Source organism: Lampetra fluviatilis, chromosome 49 (genome assembly GCF_964198595.1).
Source record: "Lampetra fluviatilis chromosome 49, kcLamFluv1.1, whole genome shotgun sequence".
NCBI lineage: Eukaryota > Metazoa > Chordata > Hyperoartia > Petromyzontiformes > Petromyzontidae > Lampetra > Lampetra fluviatilis.
In genome coordinates, this window is record NC_136323.1 from 6331520 (window position 1) to 6357164 (window position 25645).

At 49.2% G+C, this 25645-nt stretch overlaps 1 protein-coding gene across 1 annotated transcript in view; it reads left to right on the forward strand.

Moving 5' to 3' along the window:
• The window catches only part of LOC144948498 (BMP/retinoic acid-inducible neural-specific protein 1-like), a 106241-nt gene that overhangs the window by 25166 nt on the left and 55430 nt on the right, over window positions 1-25645 (forward strand). The window contains exons 2-3 of the mRNA XM_078878017.1: window positions 15785-16164; window positions 25283-25473. Coding sequence (XP_078734143.1) covers window positions 15830-16164; window positions 25283-25473 — 526 coding nt within the window. The 5' untranslated portion in view covers window positions 15785-15829. The remainder of the gene's footprint in view (window positions 1-15784; window positions 16165-25282; window positions 25474-25645) is intronic.

Here is a 25645-nt window from a genome sequence, read left to right on the forward strand (position 1 = left end):
TGATCCAGCACTCGCCGTTCACTCTGGCCACACGCCAACTGGCGGTCAGTCGCCTCCTTATCACTCTTCTGTCACCGCTGCCGTGGTTTTACTGTATCCGTGAACTCCTCCCATTGATTCCTCCTCGCACGTCGAGGACCCGGTCTAGCAAGGCCGACTGTTTCATCCAAGCCGTGCTGCATTCAACCGCCACACTACCTTGCTCAATTAAAGAGCCGTATTGACCCTTATATCCGGTACAACTATGCTGTGCTCCGTAATATAGGTCAGATCGCGTAAATATATAAATCTGTTGTTAAACCCGCCACCACCTGACACAGTTTGTCACGTAAACAGAACGTGCCAATTCGTCACTAGTACAGCACACCGGTGTGTTGGAGAGCCAAGCCACAGCATTTACAATCTGAGTACGACGTTTCGCCAGTAATTACAACTCGCATCATCAGGCGACAGCCAGATTCGTGGTGAGTTTAATGGCATATTTATATTTACGCGATTCAACTCAATTATTGTGACGAGCAGCAGGAGAGACCTGAAGCTGGGCAGTGTGGGGACCTCGTCGCTGGCGTAATGGATGCTTGGACCTGCTCTGCAACAAACTGTACTACGCATGGGGCACCTGGAGATATGAATATGCTCATCGTGGTCGCTTATAGATCTTTTGCACTGTACAACAGACCCGTTTCCGTGCCGAGACAGCCCAGTGCGACAAAGGAAGCAGTCAGGTTGTTTTTTTTCCACTGCAGGACCCAATCCGCATTTGCTGACATCGCACGCAACCTATGATGAAAAACGATTAACTCCGCCCCTGGCCCTGCTTGGCTCCGGGCAAGATTCAATCATCTTGTGAGGCCAGAGCATCGTGGTTTGGTCCTGGCTGGGCTCAGCAAACATCCAGTGTACATATGACCCATAACTGTCAGGGCCCTGCACTTGCTTGGGTTGAGTTTAGAATGAGATACACATTGTGCATGGGGGGAGGGCACCACCAACAACAACAACAACGACAGCCACCATTCGCCACTAAGTGGCGGTGGCATTACCACGGCGCGCTTGTGCCAGGCCGCCGAGGCTATCGCCGTTGAGTGCAGAAGGCTCGCTGACGGGAGGTCACCCGGACAGACCCCGGTGCTGTGGGTTGATTGACTGAGACAACTGGGGAGGGCTGGCTGTTGGGGCAAGTGCTGTTAGCGAGCACCTATGAAGGCCGACACAGCACACGAGGGTGTGGGTGGTTCGTACCACGCCCGGCCGCCTCCGTCTCCTTTGTGGCGATGTTTACACACCGCACCAGGTACTCATTTGAGGCTGAGTCGACCTCGGGAAGACCCAGGACCGGTTCACATAAACGTCGCTGGTGGTGTTGGTGGCCGTGAGCGGGGACCGAACTGGGTCGCTGGGTTCGTAGCACAGCGCGCTAACCGCTGTACTACCGCTGGGGAGGGCACCACTCATACACACTGGCGACTCGCAACCTCTCCCAACCTCAGTCTTCCCCAGCACCACAACTTGCCAGTGCGGTGCAAAAATGGTCACGCGCCTCTCTGTTGAGCACGGTTGGTTATGTACGGTGCGAAGGAAGTTCCACGTACATTCCTTTCCACCAACGGGAGTGGAGTCTGCCATGTGGTCATCAATCACTTGCAATTCTGACGCAGTCAGCTGGAACGCCAGAATGAAATGTAACATTTATACCGTGTGAGAGCCCTTCCCATTTGGTGGCAGTGGCTCCGTGTTCACGTGGCCTCGGTAGCGGTGTCAGTAGATGAGTCTTCTGCAACATGCCGGGTCCAGCCCTACCCATCGACCGAGCCAGGCCCTACCCTACCAGTCAAGCAAACTGGGCCCTGCCCTACCCATTGAGCGAACTGGGCCCTGCCCTACTCGTCAAGCGAACTGGGCCCTGCCCTACCCGTCGAGCGAACTGGGCCCTGCCCTACCCGTCAAATGAACCGGGCCCTGCCCTACCCGTCAAGCGAACCGGGCCCTGCCCTACCCATCAAGCGAACCGGGCCCTGCCCTACCCGTCAAGCGAACTGGGCCCTGCCCTACCCGTCAAGCGAACTGGGCCCTGCCCTACCCGTCGAGCGAACCGGGCCCTGCCCTACCCGTCAAGCGAACCGGGCCCTGCCCTACCCGTCGAGCGAACTGGGCCCTGCCCTACCCATCAAGTGAACCAGGCCCTGCCCTACCCGTCAAGCGAACCAGGCCCTGCCCTACCCGTCGAGCGAACTGGGCCCTGCCCTACCCATCAAGTGAACCAGGCCCTGCCCTACCCGTCGAGCGAACTGGGCCCTGCCCTACCCATCAAGTGAACCAGGCCCTGCCCTACCCATCAAGTGAACCAGGCCCTGCCCTACCCGTCGAGCGAACTGGGCCCTGCCCTACCCGTCAAGTGAACCAAGCCCTGCCCTACCCGTCAAGCGAACCGGGCCCTGCCCTACCCATCAAGTGAACCAGGCCCTGCCCTACCCATCAAGCAAACCAGGCCCTGCCCTACCCATCGAGCGAACTGGGCCCTGCCCTACTCGTCAAGCGAACCGGGCCCTGCCCTACCCGTCAAGTGAACTGGGCCCTGCCCTACCCATCGAGCGAACTGGGCCCTGCCCTACCCGTCGAGCGAACTGGGCCCTGCCCTACCCGTCAAGCGAACCGGGCCCTGCCCTACCCGTCGAGCGAACTGGGCCCTGCCCTACCCGTCGAGCGAACTGGGCCCTGCCCTACCCGTCAAGTGAACTGGGCCCTGCCCTACCCGTCGAGCGAACTGGGCCCTGCCCTACCCGTCGAGCGAACTGGGCCCTGCCCTACCCATCAAGCGAACCAGGCCCTGCCCTACCCATCAAGTGAACCAGGCCCTGCCCTACCCGTCGAGCGAACTGGGCCCTGCCCTACCCGTCGAGCGAACCGGGCCCTGCCCTACCCGTCGAGCGAACCGGGCCCTGCCCTACCCGTCGAGCGAACTGGGCCCTGCCCTACCCGTCGAGCGAACTGGGCCCTGCCCTACCCGTCGAGCGAACTGGGCCCTGCCCTACCCGTCAAGCGAACCGGGCCCTGCCCTACCCATCAAATGAACCAGGCCCTGCCCTACCCATCGAGCGAACCAGGCCCTGCCCTACCCGTCGAGCGAACTGGGCCCTGCCCTACCCATCAAGTGAACCGGGCCCTGCCCTACCCATCGAGCGAGCCGCGCGGGCTTTGTAAGCCTGGTGTGTGCTGAAGTGAATGGTAAACTGTTAAGAGAATGAACTGTGAGCAAAAAGCATGCGTCAACCATCCTGCCGCAATAAATATGAAAGCGTGGTTTGCCCTCTCTGAGCACAGCTCCCCCCATCGGTCCACACTCCGGTGCCACTGACACGCCACTCATGCCACTGGTGCCACTGACACGCCACTCATGCCACCGGTGCCACTGACACGGTTGCCCGACTTGTCGGCCAAACAGCTTGCATTGTCGAAGCAACTCAAAACGGTCGGGGAAGAGATTCGCCAAAGGAGCTTTTTCCGTCGTGGCGACGAGATGTCATCTCCCTCGCCTGGTATGCAGGAAGTCGTGGGTTTGTTCCCAGACCCTGCCGATGCTTGCTCTATTAATGGAGCTTGCGTGTTCCCTTCATCGCCCGCCTCCAATGGGAGTCGCGTGAAATTTTCTCTGGGTTTATCCACCCCACCACATTTAGGAAACACACGTTTAGATGATTTGGCTGCTGCGATACATTGCTACGTGTGATGATGATGACGATGATGACATAAGCCACTTGGATCATCACGCCAATAGCTCAGTTGGAGGCTTTACTTGGTTAAAAAACAGGGAGGAAGAAACGGCTGCTACATTTTATTCTTCGGAACTGTTTTATGTGTTCAGCTCTGTTCTTCCCCCCGCACCTCCGATTAGCACCATTGGCTACGTACAGTGCAAAGAAGTCCAACGTACATACAGACTCGGGGCGGCACAACCGATGCGACCCCCCCCCCCCCTGGCAGACACGTCGTCAACTCCGGTGGACGGCCACGCGAAATTATCCGTGGGGGCGGGCGGTCGATTCGAAGCGGGGTTGCTTTTTCGGGAACGGCGCCGCTTTGTCACGCGTGGCGCTTTGAGCGAAAAATAAATGTCACCGTGATTGGAGCGAGATAGTCGGAGAGGCGACGGTGGTGGTGGTGGTGGCGGGTTTGATTTTTAAACGGGATGTACCGGCCTGTACCACCGTTGCGTCTTTTTAATTGGAGGGAGAAAAAAATGTCATTGTAATGCGTTTGCAGGCTCAGACGATTATAACCCTCATTATGGAGGCGTTTTGAAGCCAAATTGAACCGCTAACCCTAACGACACGAATGCAGATGCTTTCTCTCGGCGGCTGCTTGATGCAATGGCTCGTACGAGGAATGCACAGCCGTAGTTTATGGGACCACATTACCTCAAGTTGTTCTTCACAAAGCGCAATTGGCGAGGTTAATTTCGCCGTATTGTTCGTAGATTTCGTTTGAAAGGGAGATGATTTTCTTCATGGCTGGCTAGGTAAGATTCGCGAATTTCTCTTTTTAAATATCAAATAATCTCTCACCATTCTCGATTTATCCGGGTGTTCGTTTACGTGTGCCACATCTGGATCAAAATCACGCACCACAATGATGAAGAAATGCCGAAAATTGCGCGATGCAGCATGCGGCGAGGTGCGTTCTTTGGAAGCGCCACAGGAGATAGGAAGAGGAGGGCGTTGATGAGAGAGCAATGCGCAAGTTACGAGGGGGGGGGGTTATAAATGACGTGGGTATGAAATGTCTCGATAGGGGACAATGGCCGATGTGTCGAGATTGACAATGGGGTGGCGGCCAGGGTAGGGAAACGCAACCCGGAGAACTTCCGCTGCAGAGATTGAACCATGAGATTCGGCTGGAGTGCAGGACCGAGACACATCGTTGCATCGCAGGACTGCCAGCGATGCCCGGTGGCTTTGGGGGGCCTTCATCCAGCAGTGGATAGACCAAAGGTGTCGCTGGTATGAATAGTTCTTCCGCCTCGTGGCAATCCAAGTTGCGGTGGCCTCAAGAAATCGGTTCCGCTCATAGTAATGATGAGCTGTGCATTAACTCGCCCTTGTTACCGAATGCCCGGCCTCCTTTGTATTTCATTACAATAATTATAATAATTGTAGATAATTCTCAGATTACCTAACAGCCTCTTTATTTCACAGCCTCTTTATTTTACATCTTAATATAATTATTATTTTAATTTGCCTTTGCTCGACCACGTTACGCGGCTGCGGTATCAATTAAATGTCAGGATGTTTTAGGCAATTTTTTTTCCATGTTTTTTCATCATTGTCACAACAATAGTAATTTATCCAGAGATGTTTTCACCTTTGTTCGTGCTTACAACTCGACAGCCAAAAGTGCAACAGGGATAAGCAAATACAAATAAATGCATCTTTATCAATTTCAGGTTTATCTTTCGGAAAGTGGTGAAAATAAATCATTTAACGGAGACAACCGCAGTGACAGCTCAGCGATTCCTGCCTCACTGCCATCTGCGAATCGTGAAGCAATGGATATTTATTGAATACCAGGGAATAGTGTGCCGAACAGTACGCGTTTGGTGAATGGACAGCAGCTGGTGACATCAAGTTAGCAAGGCAGTGACAGAATCACCGCCAAAGCATGCAAATAATTCAGCGGGAAATTAGTTTTGAAATACACTCGGAGGTTTATCCTAAGGGCATTCCAAAGTATAAATTAAGCATTTAATCATATTTAAAGCTCTACTGCAGAGAAACTGTGAGCTTGAGAAACTGAAATGTAAGGTGACAGCGCCTACAATAGATGCAGCATCAGCACTGACACTAACTCTCTCAATTTTATGAACACGCGATACAATTAGAGTGATCCCAATTGATTTTCTCAAATTGAATATAGCATTGATTTTTTTTCATTAATAGAAAATAAATTAAGTGTTCAAATATTAATGTGTCCTCGCCGAGCAGAAAATATACCCATTTAAAAGTCATGTGAAGCACAATATTATTATATAACCACACTGGATATGGAGCACACTGTGTCATGAACCGGTTCACCAGAGATGCATGCATGTTTGTTGAACTTCTTTCGCACCGTACATAGACAACCATGCTCATCTGCGTCGTGGAGGAAGGACAACAAACTAAACACAAAAATCAGTTGTGAAGAAATTCGTTTTCAATCGAGATGATTTCAAAGTGCATCGCTCCAGTGGCTTCCTAATATCGCAAGGAAGAGCGTTCCAGACGGCCGCAGAAGCGCATCTGAAAGCGTCGCGCGATGCGGTGACCACCGTCTTCGTTCGATGGCGAGCCAAAAGCCACCGCTGCTGCGAGGTGATGACCGGAGTTCGCGTGACGATGGTTTACAATCCATGACGAGATCAGCGAGGTGTCGTTATTCATTTGTGGCCCACAATTTGTGTGTACTCGTTATGAGGTCGCACTCAACTCCCTGGCCATGGCTCGTACGGGTGGCGGATAATATCTAATCCAGCCTTGGGATCCTCCTTACCCCTTTTGATCAACCCGCACGAACCAGCATGGGGAGGTATGGTCAAACGCCGCCCCCCAAGTTTGACATAGCATTTGAGGTCTTATTCTTGGTTCTTTCGGTAAAGTCACGAAGAAGGGAAATAATAAAATAATACAAATTAAAGATAATATAATAAAATTAAGACGCTGTCTTTCTGACAGCTGTTTCTTCACCTGAGGACGGCTGCTTGCGCAGTGGCCGGAACGTCGTGAGAATTTTATTATATCATGTTTTACTTTTATTATTTTATTATTTCCCTTCTACGTGACTTTACCGAAAGAACCAAGAATATGAATCCTTGCAGTCACGAAAGCTTTAAATCGAAATTTGAGGTCTTCTTCAGAGCAGTGGATTGACAAATTCCTGAAATGTATTATTTCACGCCCACGAAAAAATGTCATGCTACATTTATCCACAATTTCCCAAGTTATTACTTAACAAATGGCTGATGAAAGGTCAGGAGATAGCAGTACAACAATCGAATTATCAAATCTGTCACCTCTTCACTTGTGTGTGTGTCTTTTCTCCCGGCGTTCTGGTTTCTTGCCACATGCCAAACGCTCACTCGTGAAAACTGGCCAAACATCGCAGTGCAGAACCCTCCTGCTGCTCAACAAGTCTTGAGACTCATTGGTGCTTACCTGTACGAATAAATCGGCATTATTATTATTATTTAATGTATTGAGAAATGGTTAACCATAGTTAACATCTTCTGGTTGTAAGGATAGTCATAAAATGTACAACACTATTCTTTGGGAAAATTACGGGTGTTTGCACAATGTATTACTTTGCTTGCGTAGTGATTTCACTATTTCCATGTTAAAATATAAGACCCACTTGTTTTCATTTCGGAGACACTGAGTTGGAGATGAAAACCACTGTTAAAGTTAGTGTTATAGTGCGATGCGGCACTCGGTAATTATCACATTCACAGATACCCATAGCTGCGAAAATAACGAGCAGCGCTGCAGCTCACAGAGGCAACTTTAACACTCACGGGCACTCCAAAAATACTCCACGTGTCCGACAAGACATCTCACAGTTAGAAATAGCGGACGTAATCTAACCACTCCTGGATGAAGGGCCTATCCAAATCCGTTGCAAACGTTCCCACGGTTTCGCGACGCAGCCAACGTCCACCTCTCGCTCCTGCACGCGGGCCGATTTCGCCGCTCCATCTCCGCAGTGGACGTCCTGTCGGGCACGTGTTTTTCGTTGCGTCTTTTGGCTGACACTCTGCCATCATCCTCGACGGGCCTTCTCTAGCAACGTGTCCTGCCCAAGTGGAACCGTCAACGCGGCGTCTCTGACTTGCGTTCCTTGTTCCCGTCTCTCGGTGCAAGTGTCGCGTGCCACCTCTCTGCGCTTCTTTGTGCGCTCTTCAGGGTTTTCTCCATTTATTTAGTCAAAAAATGATAGTGTTTCTCAATTCATCAAAAGTGCGACAATTAGACGTTGGCCGTTCAGCAATAACAACGCGGAGTGGCATCCAAGGAATGGGAGGCGAGGTGCATTGCTGTATTGAGGAATCATGAGAGAAGGTGATGGCCTGGGGAGGCCTTTATCCAGCATTGGATTGACTTATTGTAGAATTGTAAATAGACCGTGTGACTGAAATGCAGGAAAGATTTTTGTTATTCGCTTTCTTTCTTTTTTACTGGATATCTTGAGTGATCTTCAGGAGCACTTTCGAAACGACCACAGCTGAAATTGTGTCGAACACCTGGGACTTTCTTGAACCTCTATACGACGTTGTTTTTTGGTAATGCCATGGGGGGCCACGTGGGGGATTAGAGGGATGAGACACATTCGATACAATCTTTACACAATCAAGTGTGTGAGGCTGCGAGTAGCTTTATCAACCTAGTTCAAACTGCCGTCTGTATTCATAGAAAAAAAATGGATGATACATTTACGGCCACCCATAAACATTAGCCAATACTTTATTGTTTGCTTTATTATAAAAAAAAACCATCTCACAGAGAGCTCCAACTTTGCTGACCTTACTCGACATGGCTTCCCCCTTGAACGACCTATCGTTTTTGTAAAATGGTAAAAAAAATCAGCATTTATAAAATGGCTAAAAACTGAAAAGGTCACAAGTAATGCAGCTCAGCTTAATTTGGCCACGCAATGCGTAGCACAAAAATGAAAATAATTCAATTTCTGAACAAATTTTTTTTTTTACTGTGTCCGCAAGCATTTTACGGTTCGTCAATTGGCAGGGCGCGTGTGGTGGGGTCAAGCGTGGGTACTCCCATCTCTTCCGAGATGTCCGGCCAGCGTGGAAGAGTAGGCCAACTTACCACCTAGAGGGGCTGAGTACTTCATCAGCAGCCTGAACAACCAATTGGTACCCATAAGCAATGCATTGCAAATTAAGCCCCGTGCAACGGATGCTAATGCAGCGCCTTTGGATCTCATTTTCAAACGATGGGATTTCGAGGCAATTCCACGAATAAATAAATAAGCGTGCAATCGCGGCGTACTATAGATACATACTAACAAGGGACTCGCAATTCGAGGTCACAGGCGCTATCTCTGTTGCTCACAGATAAGCAACATCTGGCCCAAAGGGAGCTAATTGACATTTAGCTGTTGCTCAGAAGAAAAACACAATCACGGGATTTTCCAAACGTCGCGATCCACCCCCCCCCCCCCCGAAAAAAAGGGCACCTTAGCCTGACCGCCACAGCGATGAGCGCCGAGGCTAATTTCGATGCCAGACACACGCCGCAACGCCGTCGTCCTACCACCTGCTAATTCAGCATTCATTAGGTACCGCTGTCTCGTCTCCGCGCTCTGGTAATGCACACCTCGGACGCAGGGAATTGATTGCGTAAACACTGGCCGTAAATATGTTTGTTAGGGTTCTGAATTCGCTTCGGGTGTTGCACGCGCGCTTCGAGCCGTTCGAATCGGTTGATTCTATAGCTTTCTCGGCTTGCCATCTTTTTTTGCGGGCGTGTAATCAGTGGGGATTGAAGTACATTTTGTGAGGATGGTTTTAAGAGTCTACTGCTCATTAAACATGCGTGTATACTTGTAGCGGGTGCCCATGCTGTTGCACGGCATATTTTTTTCAGCAATTCCTTTCAGAAACTGCAACCACCTTCCAATTGACTGCAGGGGGTCACGCGAACCCATTATATACAAAATATATAAATTGTCAAAACATCCATTCTGACACAGCATACACGACTCAATGCCTGTGAAGGTGCAGTTGTAGTGTAAGGGGCTGAAGGCGCAGCCCTGCAATTTCTTGTTCGACGTCATTGCTGGTTGAAGGGCCTCAACTCGAGGGAGTGTTGAGACCTACTCTTGCACGCTGCCCAGACAGCTTGGAGGAGGTGATGGTACCCACTCTTTACCCCACCACATACGATCTACCGGGCAGCTCACTGTGGTTGTGCCCATTTGTAGGTGGGTTGAAATGTGAGACTCGTGGACATTTACTCTGCAAGGATTCTTACTCCTAGGTTTTTTCGGTAAAGTCACTAAGGTAATAAATAAATAATAATATTGATGCATAATAATATAAATAATAATAGAAATAAAATATTAGTGATTTATTATTTTATTTCTATTATTATTTCTATTATTTCTATCATTTGTTTTTTATTTATTTATTACCTACGTGACTAAAGAGTATTTACTCTTTTAGTTCTTTCGGTAAAGTCACGTGGATGGAAATGGAAGACGTTTCGGAGGCAACACAGGCTTCCGTCATCAGGTGGAACAGCCACAGCAACATTACTGTAGTGGACTAACTTCAAATCTCGAATTAACTCGTGGACATTGTTTCGACTGCCGTGCGTGCCTGGAGATCGAACCCGGCCACCTATGAATCACAGGTCCAGCGTGCCAACCATCATGTATGTTTGCATGTTGAACTTATTTCACGCAGAAACGTAGCCTACCATGCTCATCGGAGGTGCGGGGAGAAGTAGAAGAAACTAAACAAAAAAAGCAGTTCTAAATAAATGAGTTTCCAATCTCGTGCATAGCTCCAGTGGCTTCCTAATATAATGATAGGTTTTCAGCAGCAGTCCTCCTTCAGTGCACTGCACCACAAGCTCATTAATTGATGTTAATTGATGCATCGTTACTCCCCTAGTTTGTACGACGTTTTGTTCCACATGAATGTTTTATCGCTGTCGTAATAAAGTTGTGCCAATGAAATATTTACGCGGTGTAATTGAGGTGCATCGCAGTTATATTACTCTCGAAATGTTAATGAGACAAAGCCAATTTTCCCACATTTTCAAGATGGATATATCTTGCCGCGTTTAACTATACACTACCCTTTTGGGGGGGGGGGGGGGTGGCAGGGAGAAGGAGTGGGGGGAGTATAAAATAAAACCCTTGCTATTATTTTTGGAAGACTTCAAAAATGTAATTTTCAGAAGTGACCTACCCAAGAAGGATAGCTCAACGAAGTGGCTTGTCACGTGGAAATGTTTAGCAGCAGCCAATTAATATGAACGCATATTTCTAAATGGGGACGGGAAAAACCTGAGTGCCTGGAGAGAAATCCACGCGACCACGGGGGAGAAACTGGAAACTACAAATATACAGCAGGAGTCAGGGTCGGAAAAAATCCCACGACCTCCTGTATACCAGGCGAGGGAGTTAACATCTTTTCAGAGGTTTCAAAATGACGTAGGAAGCAATGATATTTTGGATGACAGGTTGCGCTTAGCAATGAATCTCGTTCGCGACTTTTGTTTCGTTTGACCGCCAGCACACAGCGCGACGTTTCATTACATTATGAAGCAGGGCTGCTCTTCATAATAATCCGGGGATACTCTAGCCACGCACGTGATGTGCACCGTTTTACTAAGAGGAGATGGGGGGAGAACACTGTCATCCACACTCATTGCACATTGGAGTGGAGGTAATGATGTGCTTGTATGCTGCCGGTGGTTAACATTCAAATGGGCATTGTCGATTTTGGGGCGGGGAGGGCGAGATGAACGTGCCGACGTTGAACTTCTTTCGCACCGCACCTAACCAGCCGTGCTAATCGGAGAGTGCGGTGGGGGGGGTGAAGGGCAACAAACTGAAAAAAGATTGGTGTGCCGATAAATGCAAGAACGCAGAGCGCGTAAGAAGACTGACGGACAATTTTGAAAACAATCGCAAGCAATCATTCCTCAATTACTGCGAGCGGCCACACCCGTCGTGGGAGACGCGCTGCTACCCTGCTGCGCGCTGCCCATCCCTCTCGCAATCACAGGAGCGTTCCTCGCTCGTGCGACGCAGTTTAGGGGGCTGTTGCCCACAGTCAGTCTGCGCGCCGTTGAATGTTTCGTGTCATCCGCACTGCGTGCAACCACCGTACCCGCAGGTGCGGAACGGGGCGGGGTGGCCAAGCACCACCGATTAGCACAGTTGGCTACGTACGGTGCGAAAGAAGTTCGACGAACATAAATAAACCATGCCCGGCGATCATTGTCCCACCACTGCAGATGCTTACACACCACACCAGCTATTCATTTTAGGATGTTTCGACCTCGGGGAAGCCCAGGACATGTTTCCAATAATCACCACCGATGCTATACGTGATGCACAAATTGGAAATTAAAAACTCTCAAGTGTGCTACTGTGGGCATCCAGAGCAGACCGTACCACGTGTAACGACGCAATGCCCGATCCACAAACACAAAGGCGATACACATCCACTGCTCTTGACACGGTTGTCCGGCTTGACCACCGGAATGTGAATTTGTGGCTGATGCTCTGCATCTACATCAGCCGGACGACAGAAGAAGGGCACCGATGGTAGCCGTGGCAGGGAATTGAACTTGGGCCGCCGGGTTCGTAGCACGGTACATGACTTCTCAACGCACGTGATCCACTCACACACACGTGGTCCACACACAGACACACACGTGATCCACACACACAGACACACGTGATCCGCACACACGTGATCCACACACACACGAGCGTAGACAGTCGATGCATCCTCATTGTGGTATTCTGCAACAACGACCGTTAGCATGGCCCTGCTATGGCTTGGTTGGCAGACATTGGGGTGGTGTAGCTACCAGCACCTTCGATGAGCACGGTTGGCTACGTACGGCGCGAAAGAAGTTCAGCATGCGTGCTTCACTTGTTGACTTACCTTACTGAGAGTCAAAGTGTTCTACCGTGATCATGTCATCCGCACGGTGTTCGACCACCGCACTGCTCCCCCCTCTCTCTCCGCTTCTTCCCTCGCGCCGCTCAACGTTGAAATTCCCTCCCATCGTCTCTTCTCCCAAGTTCTTGCGACTTTGCTCAATAATAATGATAATCTATTTCCGCTTTCAGTGGCACTGTTTTTGTCACTGCCTGCTTGGGGTTTTGGGTATTATGAGCCTGCAATAACAACGACGACAAAAGTTCGTACGCCTTTGGATTAGTCACGCGCATTTGTCAAAATGTATTTCTTGTTCCGCTGCTGGATGCGTGCCTACCTACGCACACCGTGTTGGTCGTGGGGATTGTTTGACCATACTTCGCCATGCTGGTCCGTCGTTATTTCTAGATATGACTCGCAACTGGTGTTAGCCTGGGCTGGAAATCGAACTTAGGTCGCTGTGCTTACACGATGGTGCGTCACCACTCCACTCACAGAAATGCATCATATCTGGAGAAAGCGTTACAAAATTAATAGACGCAAGCAACTAATATTGCACCGCCAGAGCACTGTATTACATTTCAGGCATTGTAAATGCGGTATAAGATACTCAAGTAAAATATTCAAGTCATTTTTTTTTCATGAGCACAGAAGGTATAAAATGTTCTAAAATTAAAAGACGCATTCATCAAAACGTTGTGCGATTAATGACATGGTCGTACGGTATCTGGAACCAATCGATAACATTTTGAATCTTGTAATACTGTGGATTTTTTATTTTTTTAAACCCGCTCCTTAAAAGAACACACGAGCCGATTGACTCGGCTCATTCCAATCAGATAAATTTACACGCGGAGTTGACCTGGTCTCGACTTGGAGCCAGGATAAGATGGTGGCTAAAACACAAGCAACACGCGACCGCTGCAGAACTCAAAGTGGTGACCAACACGGGGGGACTTTATCCTTGAAGGTGATCGTTGGAAGAAATGAGCAGCAGCGGTCGCGCGAAAATGCAATCTCAGGTCGCATTCCCATCTCTTTTTCCGTTGCGGAGATTTGGACGCTCACATCTTTGCCAAAAGGGAAACGAACAGCAATTGCGGTGAAAGGTGCAGCCCTGCAATTGCTCGTTTCACGCAACTGCGGCGGAAAGGGGCCGTCGCACTGTAGGGATCCCCTACAGAGGTGCCCTCTCTAGAGGAGATTTGTTTTTTGTTATTGGCCTACTCTTCCACGCTGGGAAGAGGTGGGAGCTACCCACACTTTAGCCCTCCGCACGCGGCCGACCGACCGACTGACCGACCGCGCTGCATCCATTCACGCTGCTGGGTCGACCGAGGTGGTGGGAGTTAGGAAACTGCCGCGCCTTTTGGGAGATTGAATCGAACTGGGCGACCTCTGGATCGCAGGCCCGGTGTGGCTGACCATTGCGCCGTGGCGGCTTCACGTGGCTGCGGCGAAACAGGGAACTTTATGCTTGAGTTAACAAAGATATAAGCAGCAACAATCGCGCAAAAAATGCAATCTTGAGTCACAGATTCCCATCGCCTTTCCCGTCGCGGAGATTTAGGTTGCTGCACGTTGCTGAAGGGAAAGGCTTTGCCTGTTCTACTTATATATTTATTTGAGAACCCATTTTGCTATTCTCACCTGCCAGTGACCCTGGGACTCTGCACAACTGCACAGGAAATGAGATGGTTGTGCCTTTGTTGAATATTCCATAGGCCCCAAAAAAATATATTTTTTCAGAAAATAATGTTACAGTATTCTCCGAATGTTGCACCGAACCATGTGCTATGGACTTGTCCTTGCTCCCAAGATCCACTGGTCGACCGGCGGTGTCTGCTGTTTTAGCCTCAGGGATGACTCCCACCCAGTCGCCCCCCCCCCCCTCTCTCTCTGTGCTTTCAAGTCTCTCCCAAAAAACTAAAAGCCGTGCTCCCCGCCCCCTTCATCACGAGATGTTACCTCCTTTGCTTGATGTGCAGGAGGTCGTGGGATCGATCCCGACCCTGAAGCCTGCTGTATATTTTGTAGTTTGCGTGTGTCTCTCCCCGCGGTCGCGTGGATTTTTTTTCTCTGGGTCATCCGGTTTTTCTCTCCACATTTAGAAAAGTGCATTTAGAGTATTTGGCCGCTATACATTTCCACGTGATGATAAGCCATTTCGTTGAGCTTTCTTTTGTGGCCAGGTCGCTACTGAAAAACAGCTATATAGCTCAAATAAACAAAGATCCTGCCAATCGCCTGGCTACAAAAACCAACAATATTATCACTAGTTCGACTCTTTCTCCCGAAAACCTTCAGCTGCTAGACCACCCAGATTCTATGGTCTTCCAAAAATCCATAAAGAAGGGACTCCACTTCGGCCCATCGTTTCCACCATCAACTCAACCTGCCTACAAACTGGCCCGATTTCTGTCTGAGACCTTGCATCCATTCACGCGCAAGGCTACCTCAGCAGTACTTAACTCAGCTCACTTGGTTTCTCTAATCAAGGGCATCTCACTGTCTCGCCTGAAGACGAAAGCTTGCGTTCGAAACGTCGTGATTTATTTTATTTCATTTCTACCTACGTGACTTTACCGAAAGAACCAAAGAGTATAGCTCAGTGGGCCTTACCTGCTAAAATACAAATAATTGTAATAGCTTCCGTTCTCTGTTTTCCTTGTTCAACTCTCCCGTTCCTCTTCAAGACATTATTTGCTCTCTGAGATGTTCGGCATGTCACGAGTGCATCGTAAATTTAAGCTGTTGTTGTTGGATGAGTGAGAATGTGGGTGGGTGGGTGAGTGGGTGAGTGCGTCAGTGGGTGACTGAGTGGGTGAGCGAATGGATGAGTGTATTCCTTACTTATATATGTATGTATGTTGAACTTATTTAGCACCCTATGTAGCCAACCGTGATAATCGGAGGTGCGGGGGAAGGACAACAAACTAAACACAAAAAGCAGTTCCTACCCTTCATAGTTCTCTCCCGTTCCCTACTGTTCTTTGCATGTAATTACGCGCTCCGGTACGCTTGTTTACGTCACGGGCGCGTTAATAACGTAGTCTGTCGTCGTCACCGTCGTCGTCATCGTAGTCGTCGTTGTTGTCGTGACGCGTGCAGGGACGATGGTGCGAGAATGAAGGCGCGCGGTCGCCGTCGGGAAGGATGCGCCGGCGTCCGTTTGACCTCCTCTGCTGGCTGCTGCTGGGGCCCTGGATCGCTGAGCCCTGGCTGGCCTTGCCCTCGCAGGCCATCGGACCTGGCCCAGCCTCCAGAATTTTGCATTCCCTTTCTCAGCAGCAGCAGCAGCAGCAGCCAAAGCAGCTGCAGCAGGTGTCGCAACAGCAGCAACAGCAGCAGCAACAGCAGTTGAGAGGTGGCGGCACAGAGCCTCTGTCATGGCTCCTGGCCGAGAGAGGGCCGTTCCACCACGCTCCGGAATATTCCTACTTCAGCGACTGCTACCGCCAGGGTTTCACCACCCGCTACCGCATACACAGGTGGGCAACGCGGCATCCCGGGGCTTCGACGATGGACGCGACTTGGCCCCACGAATGATAGCGCAACGAAGTGGCTTATCGTGTGGAAATTCACGGGAGGCAAATACTCTTAAGCGCTTGTTTCTTAATGTGGAGGGAAAAACCAGAGGACCCAGAGAAAAAATCCATGCGGCCACGGGGAGAACATGCAAACTCTAAATATACAGCAGGCGTCAGGGTCAGGATCGAACCCACGACCTCCTGTACACCGGGCGAGGTAGTTAACATCTCCTAGCCAACGCGGGTGCCCCATGACAGACCGCCACGGCTATGGGGGGAGCGGGAGGTCTTAATCTGGCTGTGCCTTGATGTACGGCTGTGAATGATGGTTGTTGTTTCTTATTATTATTATTATCATTGTTTTACATTCAAGGGGTCAATGCCGTGACCTCGCGCCACCAGCGGGCAGATCTTGGCAAGGCACGGGACGCATGGAGGGATGGTGATGGGGGGTAGGGGCTGGAAGCGACGCGTATCGCCAACTAAGACTTGCACTTACGCCGATAAGGGCGCAGCTGAATTTGAGGGGCAACATTTCACTATTAAATTTCCACAAAATGTAATTGCAAGGTTTTGAGACTTTCAACTTTTGCAGCGTAATCTCTGCAAGTTATTTGCCGCGTAATGAATAGTGGCACGTGACTTGGGCACACGGTGCCTAGTTTTTCTTCTTTTTCGAAGTGAACGTGTTCGTGTGTGGCTCTTTGTCAATCCGCTGCTGGATGAAGGCCTCCCTACGGCCCCGTCGGTCACGGGGGCTTGTATGACCATACTTCACCACGCTTGTTAGTTGGGGTTTGGTGAAAGCGCAAGGTGGGGGAACCGGTTTTCAGACGTTGCTCGCCAATGGTGACATCAATTATGGACGGAAATTGAAGTCGGGATCAGAATCAGAATATTTATTCATACTGGAGGAATCCGATGAGCTATGAAGCTCGTTTTCACAGATGTCCAGTAAGGGCGGGTATGGACGTTACAACAACAAGCAGGAAAACATGATGGTAGTGCAAAGTTCATGAAAGGTCAACAAACCACCCATACACATTTAAAGCCCACTGAGGTATTAACTTATTTTTCAGAGGCGATCTGGTCACAAATGATAGCTCAACAAACAAAGTGGCCCACCATTTGGAGATTTATAGCATCGAAGTAATCTCATAATCTCAATGCATGTCTCTAAATGTGGAGGGAAAACCCGGAGGACCCGGAGAAAAAAAATCCACCCTACCACAGGGAGAACATTCAAACTCCAAACATAGAACAGGCATCGGAGTCGGGATCGAACCACCAACCTCCTCTCATACCAGGCAAGGAAGATAACATCTCATCACCGTGGGATGCCGGGTTCATAGCTTGGTGCATTGACCCGTGCTTCCGCCACTGCGTCCCGCGTGTTTATGTTTCAGGGGATTGCTGGAAGCGTGCTATCTGATGAATATCAAGACATTAAGACAGCGTCCGTAGGGTCATTCGTAAATTATTGAATGTCAGATGCAAGGTGTCGCAGAGGCCACGTGCTCGGTAAAAAAAAAAATAATAAACGACACACACACGTTGGCCTAATTAAAGTTGTAAGATCTCCTTTGCAAAATAGATTATTTAAATTGGCTTCCACCCAGTTGAATGAAGGACGGCGATTGACCAATTGATCGAGATGCCGCTGGCGAGTTCAGATATCCCTGGCCACCGATGTTATCCATAGCCAGGATTCTAACTCGGGTCACCGGGTTCACAGCGGAGTGTGCCAAGCACTGTGCCACTGTTCTTCATCGTGAAACACTTAATCTGTCATTAATATGTGAGGAATGCACACTGGCCCATGAGCACTTAACTTCTCTCCCGTCTTTTCGCGCTCTGAGCCATACGTGTTGAATTCTGCGTGTACGTTGATCACGATTGCGTGTGGACAAGACAAAACGCGAGATGACGTACAGAGACACTAAAATACAACCGAAAGATCTTGGCCGTTCAGCCACGCGGTGCAATACAGCACCGTTAAGCGTACGGTGCCATGCGACCACCCTTCGTTGCAAACCTGAACTGCGCCATCACGGTGCCCGATCCATCGGATACCAGCTACCGTGGACCCAGATTCGCCCAAAGAAAGCCGAGTTCTGGCATCGTAATCATCGTCAGCCATGTTTGCTTGTTGAAGGCATCCCCATCAATCTCCCACCAGTCTGTGATAATAATAGTCCGTAGTTTTTTTTTTGTTTAGGGATGCTTTCTGCCAAAGCGCACTTATTTATTCTAATATCCTGGATGATGTCATGAACATGCGTACGTTCCGTTACCCAGAACGTCTATAACGTGTCAAAAGAGCAATCGGACGTCGGCTTCGGTGCTACTGACGTGCTTGAAAAGTTATCGGTCATCGGATTTTCTTGGAATTCCTCCCCCCCCCCCCAAACTCCATTCATTCTCAAAATGCCTGGGCCCTTGTGCGAATTGCAGAGCCAATATTGTCACGCCGCACAGACGGCGCACGTCTTCCGAACAACTCCCAGGCTGATGCGACGTCTCGATCAGCACTCTGCTGTTGACGCGAAATTTGAACATTTCTTCACCGTTTGCTGTGGGGACGTTAACGAGTTAACACGGCCACAGAGGTGCGTCTCTCTGCAATGAAATCATCCGAATTGGTCTTCTCAAAGGGGGGGGGAGGTTTGGATGGCATGTGGCGGTCCAGATAGGTGGTGTTTTTCAAAGCGGCTAGTGTTATAAAGATATCTTTAAGTGCGCATATTTGCAAGCTTGACAATGCTGTAAAGAGCAAGATAAGACGGGTGTTTGGAAGCCGCTGCTTTATGTAATATTTGGTTCATCATTGATATTTTGAAGGTTTTATTTTTCTCCAAACTATTCATAATGTTATCGTCTCATTGCTTTATGGATCGAAGCCTTCTCTGAAGTTTCATTTCATGAGTAAAGGCATTATTCGCCCTGAACTTGCAATGAAAATCAACATCAAAATAGTCCCATTTAGATAGATAGATAAATAAACACGTACGCCTGCTTTTGCCCCATTCAATATTTTGAAGGCAATGGACGCCGTTTTGGAATGCTGGCGTTCATCGTCAAGGAAAAGCAAAACAACTTAGGAGTGAGCCGAGTTAAAACTAAACGGCGCTGCTTTGTTGCAGGCGAATTTCCGCCGCGTTCACGTTGCGCCGCCACCGCAAATGCGTCGTTTACCATCTTGCGCCTGGGTAGGCCAGCCGCGGCTTCGGCGAGGAAAACACGCGCACAACAAAAAACCGGTGTGGGCGGTAAAGAATTCAATTCCGTCGCGGAGATATTCAGCAAAAAAAATGCAAGCTTCGATCGATTCGTCGGGGATTAGGGCTGGAGAAAGATGATTTTTTTTCTGCAGGCAGATTTTTTTTTTTGCTTGCGTCAAACGACGAGAGACACGAATCGATGTTTTCGTGCGAGGCACGATTTAGAGTTTCATCGCGAGCTCAAGGCCGCAGCTTGCTGGCAACTGCAATCACCGCCCAAAACCCCCCTTGCTCCTCACCCGTGGGAGGGTGCTCACACCAGCGTCGCATTTACACGCTCCCCAGAACGAGCGAGTCCGGATTTGCGCGGTTGGCGACTGTATGGTGCCAAAGAAGTTCAAGGCGCGAACGTACATTGCCCGGCTCGCCAATGTGAAGGCTGAGGGTTCACATGTTGGCCCGCTGGGTCGACTTACCCCATCCTTCTCTCGTGCAGGGTCAGTAAAGCTAGTACCGTTTTGTCGTGGCAGTAAGTTAACCTTGTAGACGGCCAATATCTTATACTGCGGATGTATGAATAAAATGAGAAAGAAAAAAACGCAAACGCGCTGTCTGCTTCACGGTAGAAGTCAAATATCCTCCGTGATGTTATTACAAAAGTGCCAAGATCCAAATTTTCCCAGTTTGAAAAATTACCAAATTTTTGCAAAGCTCAATGTAGCTACATCGTCACGTACCGTGTAACTACTGCAGGCTACGACAGTCTGGGAAACATAGCACCCTGCATTCGTGAGATAGCCTTGCGCAATAAGAATTGCGCGATCACCAAACGTTCTAACAGTTTTATATGCAAGACTGGTGCCCCCGTCATAGGCAATGTGGATTTTCTCATTGCTTGCTAAGCACCCGCGATGGAGATGCACAGCGCTCAAGGCTCGTAGGATACTCACATACAAAGGTTCCTCATACAGCCTTTGCAGACTGTTGGGGCAAGTTCTGTTAGCGGAGTAGCACCTATGAATGCCGGCACGTCACACGAGGGGGTTGGTTGCCAGCACCACGCCTGAGTGACGATGTTTACTACACACCGCACCTTGTACTCATTTGAGGCTGAGTCGACCTAAGGGAGGCCCAGTACCGGTTCAGATAATCGTCACTGGTGTTGGCCGCGAGCGGGAATTGAACTCGGGTCGCTGGGTTTGTAGCACAGCATACATACATCCATCTAAACTCATTTATTTAAAACGATTGGCTACGTACGGTGCGAAAGAACTTTAACGCACATACATAACCACCACACGACCCGCTCCCACACACATTGCGTCACCGCAAATTGATAAAACCCTCCCCTTTTGCTCGGTTAAGTGCCTTCGATAATAACATTAGCATTTCACAACATTGATAAGTTTTTACACGTACGACATTGTACATTAATGTCAGAGTGTCGTGTTTAACATTGGAAGGAGGCGACGAGAGAGAACAAAAAAACAGCACTGCCATTCCACGGTCGTGCTCTGGAGAAAATGCTTCTCTTTCTATAATCAAGGGCTGCACTTTGATGGCATTAGCTGTGCAGACACATAACTAATGCATGGCTGTTTGGCTCAATATACACAGACAAGCAATTAATTTCGGTACGTCAAAGCACACTGCAAAAATGTAATTATCTCATGCACTTACGTTTAAAAAGGCCTTAAACACACTTGCTGCCCCGACTATTAGTATTGTGACGTTGCACGCGCCTCAGTGTGTCACATCTTCAACGTCGAATGCTTTTATAATGTTTCCCGCTTCTTAGCATACAAGAAAATGAAGTTATTTTTTTAAGCGCATTAATATGGGTAGAATAATACAGATTTTTTAAAGGTGCTCTTTAAGTTGACATCGAGGATGGCATCGTGTTAATTTTTTTAATTTTCCCAATACCATTAACTTATATCTGGAGGGAAGAGGTGGGGGTGAGGGTGTTTAAAAAAAAAACATTGATTAAATTAACGTCAGCAATCTAGCATCAAAAGCCATCGAAGGGCAATTCACTTACAAGTAAATCGTCGCACATTGAATAGGAGAGGTGTGTTTTTAACTTTTAATGCAATTACAGATAGGCTCAATTGCCAAGGCAAGCAGAGAATCCATTACCGTTAGAGGTATGAGCCATGCAATTAAACACTAATTAGCTGCTCGACCCCCATTTTTAAAGTCATTAGCGTTGGGGTCAAAGTTATGACCAATTTTTTTTTTGCTTTTCATAATTTATGAAAGCATTTACGTTTACATTTTTTTTTAATCTCGTGCGATAAAGCCATCGTCATTATTGTTTCAGGGGCCATGCAGGTGTCATGGAGTAGTGGCTCCGGATCCCCTAGGGGGAAGGGCCCCACTCCGTTATTTTCCTCTCGCGGGGATGTAACATTCGCTTTCCCAGCGTTCCGTTGTCTCAAGGGCGTGCGATCCACGCGTGACGCTAACGGCCGTAAGCTCCTGGAGATGTGGAGGGGGAGGGGGGGCCCCCGCTCTCTTATCGACACGAGTCCTCGCATCCGGAAGGGTTTAGCTAAGCGCCAGCGCGCTTCCGACAAAAGCGCTCACGCTGGCGAGATGATAACTACCCCGCCTGGTGTGCAGGAGGTCTTGGGTTCAATCCCGACCCTGACGGTGACTGTACGTTTGGAGTTTGTGTGTCTCTCTCCCCGTGGTCGTGTGGGTTTTTCTCCGTGAGTGTAGGTAAACTCCGTTTGTGGTCGCGTGTGCGGTGTGATTTCATGCCTCGCTCTCGCATCTGTGTTTCCGGGTTGCTACCGCGTGTTGCTCGCCACGATGTCCGACGTTTAGCCCCACGTGCTTCGAGCTTCATTAGGAACTGAATCAATTCAGCCACACGTTCACGACAATATATACACGTACATATATCTACCGGCTAATTTGAGAGAAGGCAGAAATGCGCGTGGCATAACGAGGCAGCCGTGTAGCACGCCTTGGGATGTGTCTCCCGCCTGTATCATGTTGAACTTCTTTCGCACCGTACGTAGTCAACCCGTGCTAATCGGAGGTGCGACCTACGATGAGTTGCTTCAGTTGGAGAAGCTCCCAGCACGTGGATAATTAAGTCACTGCAGAAGCTCCTAGCACGCGGAGAGAAACGTCGGACACCGTGCTGATTTTAAGTTTCGCTCTCAAGGATGTACTCATTTAATCGGTTGGGGATCTTGTATACTGTATATTAAACTGAATCGCGATCGCCGTCATCCACGCATCATCTACGAGGTTAAGGTGTACACCACATGGTCACTCTTGAACTCTGTTTGCGCATTTTTAAATCACGAAAAATTGTAGTTTCTACAAAATCGCAATAAAAAAAAATATCATCTTACGCAAAAGCAAAACAGCGGAGAGCGTGCCACGCAGCCAGCGCCACAAAGTTGTGGCAGGGGGAAGCGATTGGTGCGACGCATCCAGCAGAATACAAGTGTTAGTTAAGATGCAAGCACCATAAATACCACTACTACTACAGATAACGTGAATTTGTTTAAGAAAATGAAGAAACAAATGTCTTCACAACCGGTGTATTAAGACCCGCGTGTCGCTGCGAGTTGACCAAGTCGCGGCAGAATCACGGTTCGGATTCCTACAATTCGGATTGAATGCAACTTATCGAAGATCACGCGAGCAACTGGAGGAACGTCCCAAGCCGTCGCGAGCGGCTGCCTTGTATCGAGCACTCGCAGCCGAGATCACCGCCTCCTCTCGCACGAGCCCGTGGATATTCCACCGCCGACCCATCCCGCGGCCAGGGGCCTGCGGCTACAGTAAATTAAAAATGAACAGACGCGGGGAGATGCAATCCGTTTTTGTGGCCTTAGCCTCCCCAACCTTTTGTACCCGGGTTCAACTCCCGTTCGGTCTAATGGGACGTAGGTGTCCTTTCGCTGACAGCTGTTGGGGACACAAGGGAAATGAGTTTGGACGGTTTTAATCCGGCCCTTAGTGGACCGGCACTAATTGGGGGAGGACAAATCCATCAATTCCACTTGGAGGGTTTATACAGACAGGCCTGTCAATGGTAAATGTCATTCCGGCGCAGCGTGGGATTCTCCGCTGAGATTGAAATTGCCAGACCCGCTATTAGCAAAAGAGGGTAACGGGGTGGTCAAAGACGAAGAGAGAGAGAAAAAAAAAATCCAAGATTCCCTTGAGGCTTAAAAGAGTGGAATAGAGTGTGCATGGATTTTTTTTTTTATTTTGATCAACAAAGTGCAGTTGGTGGTGTGTGGGAAGTGATTGCCCATTCGGATTCACGTCTCTCTCCCTGCGACGGCCATGAGAACTGCAGTCATTAATGGAGTGCCTATAAAAGGGCATCTGACTTTGGTCGATTGGTAACGTATGTAACTGTGCGTACGATGAACTTCTTTCGCACTGTACTTAGCCAACCGTGCTGATCGGAGGTGCGGTGGAAGGAGAACAAACTAAACTAAAAAGAAATGAGTTTCCAATCTCGATTTAGAAGTGTAGAGCTCCAGTGGCTTCCTAATATCCGTTTAATTTTATATATTTTGTGGACTTTATTTGTATGTATATTCAAAGACCTCGTTTGTTACTTGTGCACTATTCCCTAAGGATCCTGTACTTGTGCTCTGCAATATTAACGTTTTTTGTCTTTATTTTTTGTTGATGTTGTTACTGATGCTGTGTCCTTGTGCCACTGATCTCCCTCGCAAGATAGATGGGCAACTGGCTAAACGGGACCATTATCTCTGTGAGCAAAAAATCATGAACCTAAAACGTATTTGCATGTATGCCAGATTGTATCAATACAATAAAAAAAGCACATTTTTACGAAATATTCAAAGTTAATATGTTGTAGGTTGCTTTCTCAATATTTTGTCATTTTAAGCGAGTACCCAGTGTGATATGTTAAACATCAGTACCGGGGAGACAAAGGCAGCCGGAGGTGGTGCTGGCCACCCACCCCCTCGTGTGCTATGCTGGCATTCATAGGTGCTCGCCAACAGTACTTGCGGCCAGAGTCTTTGTATTCGTGTATGCACACGTGGCCATACCTGCAGCAGGCCATATCGTGGATCTCTGCTGTACGTGCAGATCCCGTATGTATGTTGAATTTATTTCACACCGTACGTAGCCAACGATGCTTATCGGAGGTGGGGTGAAGGACAACAAACCAAACACAAAAAAGCAATTCAAAAGAAATTAGTTTTCAGTTTAGAAGAAATGAGTTTCAATTGAGATCAACACGAATTTGTGATGGACCGGACTCACAAGAGTGTGCGATAACAAGTGCCCAGACTTGCTTGCTAACGCCACTGCTGCCAGACGGGCCTCCACTAAGGAAGCTTTGTTGGCCTCCTTTTCAGGGTATTTTGGCCTCATCTTCCACTCCACGGAAGAGGTGGGATTACCCACAGTTTACCCCACCCACCCACTCACCGCACAAGACTTGCCGATCGACTGCCTCTGGCGGTACCCATTTATACCTCTGGCCGGATGGAGGAGGTTTGGTGTATTTACGAAAATTGCCGATTGTTTCGACTGTCACGCGTGGAGGCGAAATCGAACCGGCGGCCTCTGGATTGCAAGTCCAGCGCGCTAACCAATGCAACCGTGGCTGCATCTCGACGTACCGTAGATGCTGCACACAAGCAAAAAACAGTGCCCCACAGAGGAAAGGCGTTATGGCATTTCGACTTTCCGATCGACTGCCGGTGGTGGTACCTTTTTATACCGCTGGCTGGACAGAGGGGGCACGGGGGATTTACAAAAAAATAACCACAAAAATCAGTCGTTAACAGCTGAGTACGGTGACCCACATGCGTTTGTGCGTGCGCGTCCGTCACATGCAGGGAGTTTGCGCGATGGAGGGTGAACAACGTGGCGATCGGCCGGCAGGAGGGTCTGGGCGCCCACGTGGGCCTCGCCCCAGAGTTCCTGCAGACGCTGCGCCGGCTCGGCCGCCGGCCGTCGGCGCAGCAGCTCACCGACGGGCTCATCCGGCGCTACGGCACGCACGTCCTGCTCTCCGCCACGCTCGGAGGTAACGGCTTCACCGCCCCCCCCCCCCCCCCCCCCCTTCTCGGTATCAAAGGGCAAAGTTCCAGATCAGTTTTGAGCGCCGGGGCATTGGTATATGTGAGTATGCATATTGAACTTTTTTCGCACCATACGTAGCCAACCGTGCTCATCAGAGCTGCTAGTCGGAGGTGCTC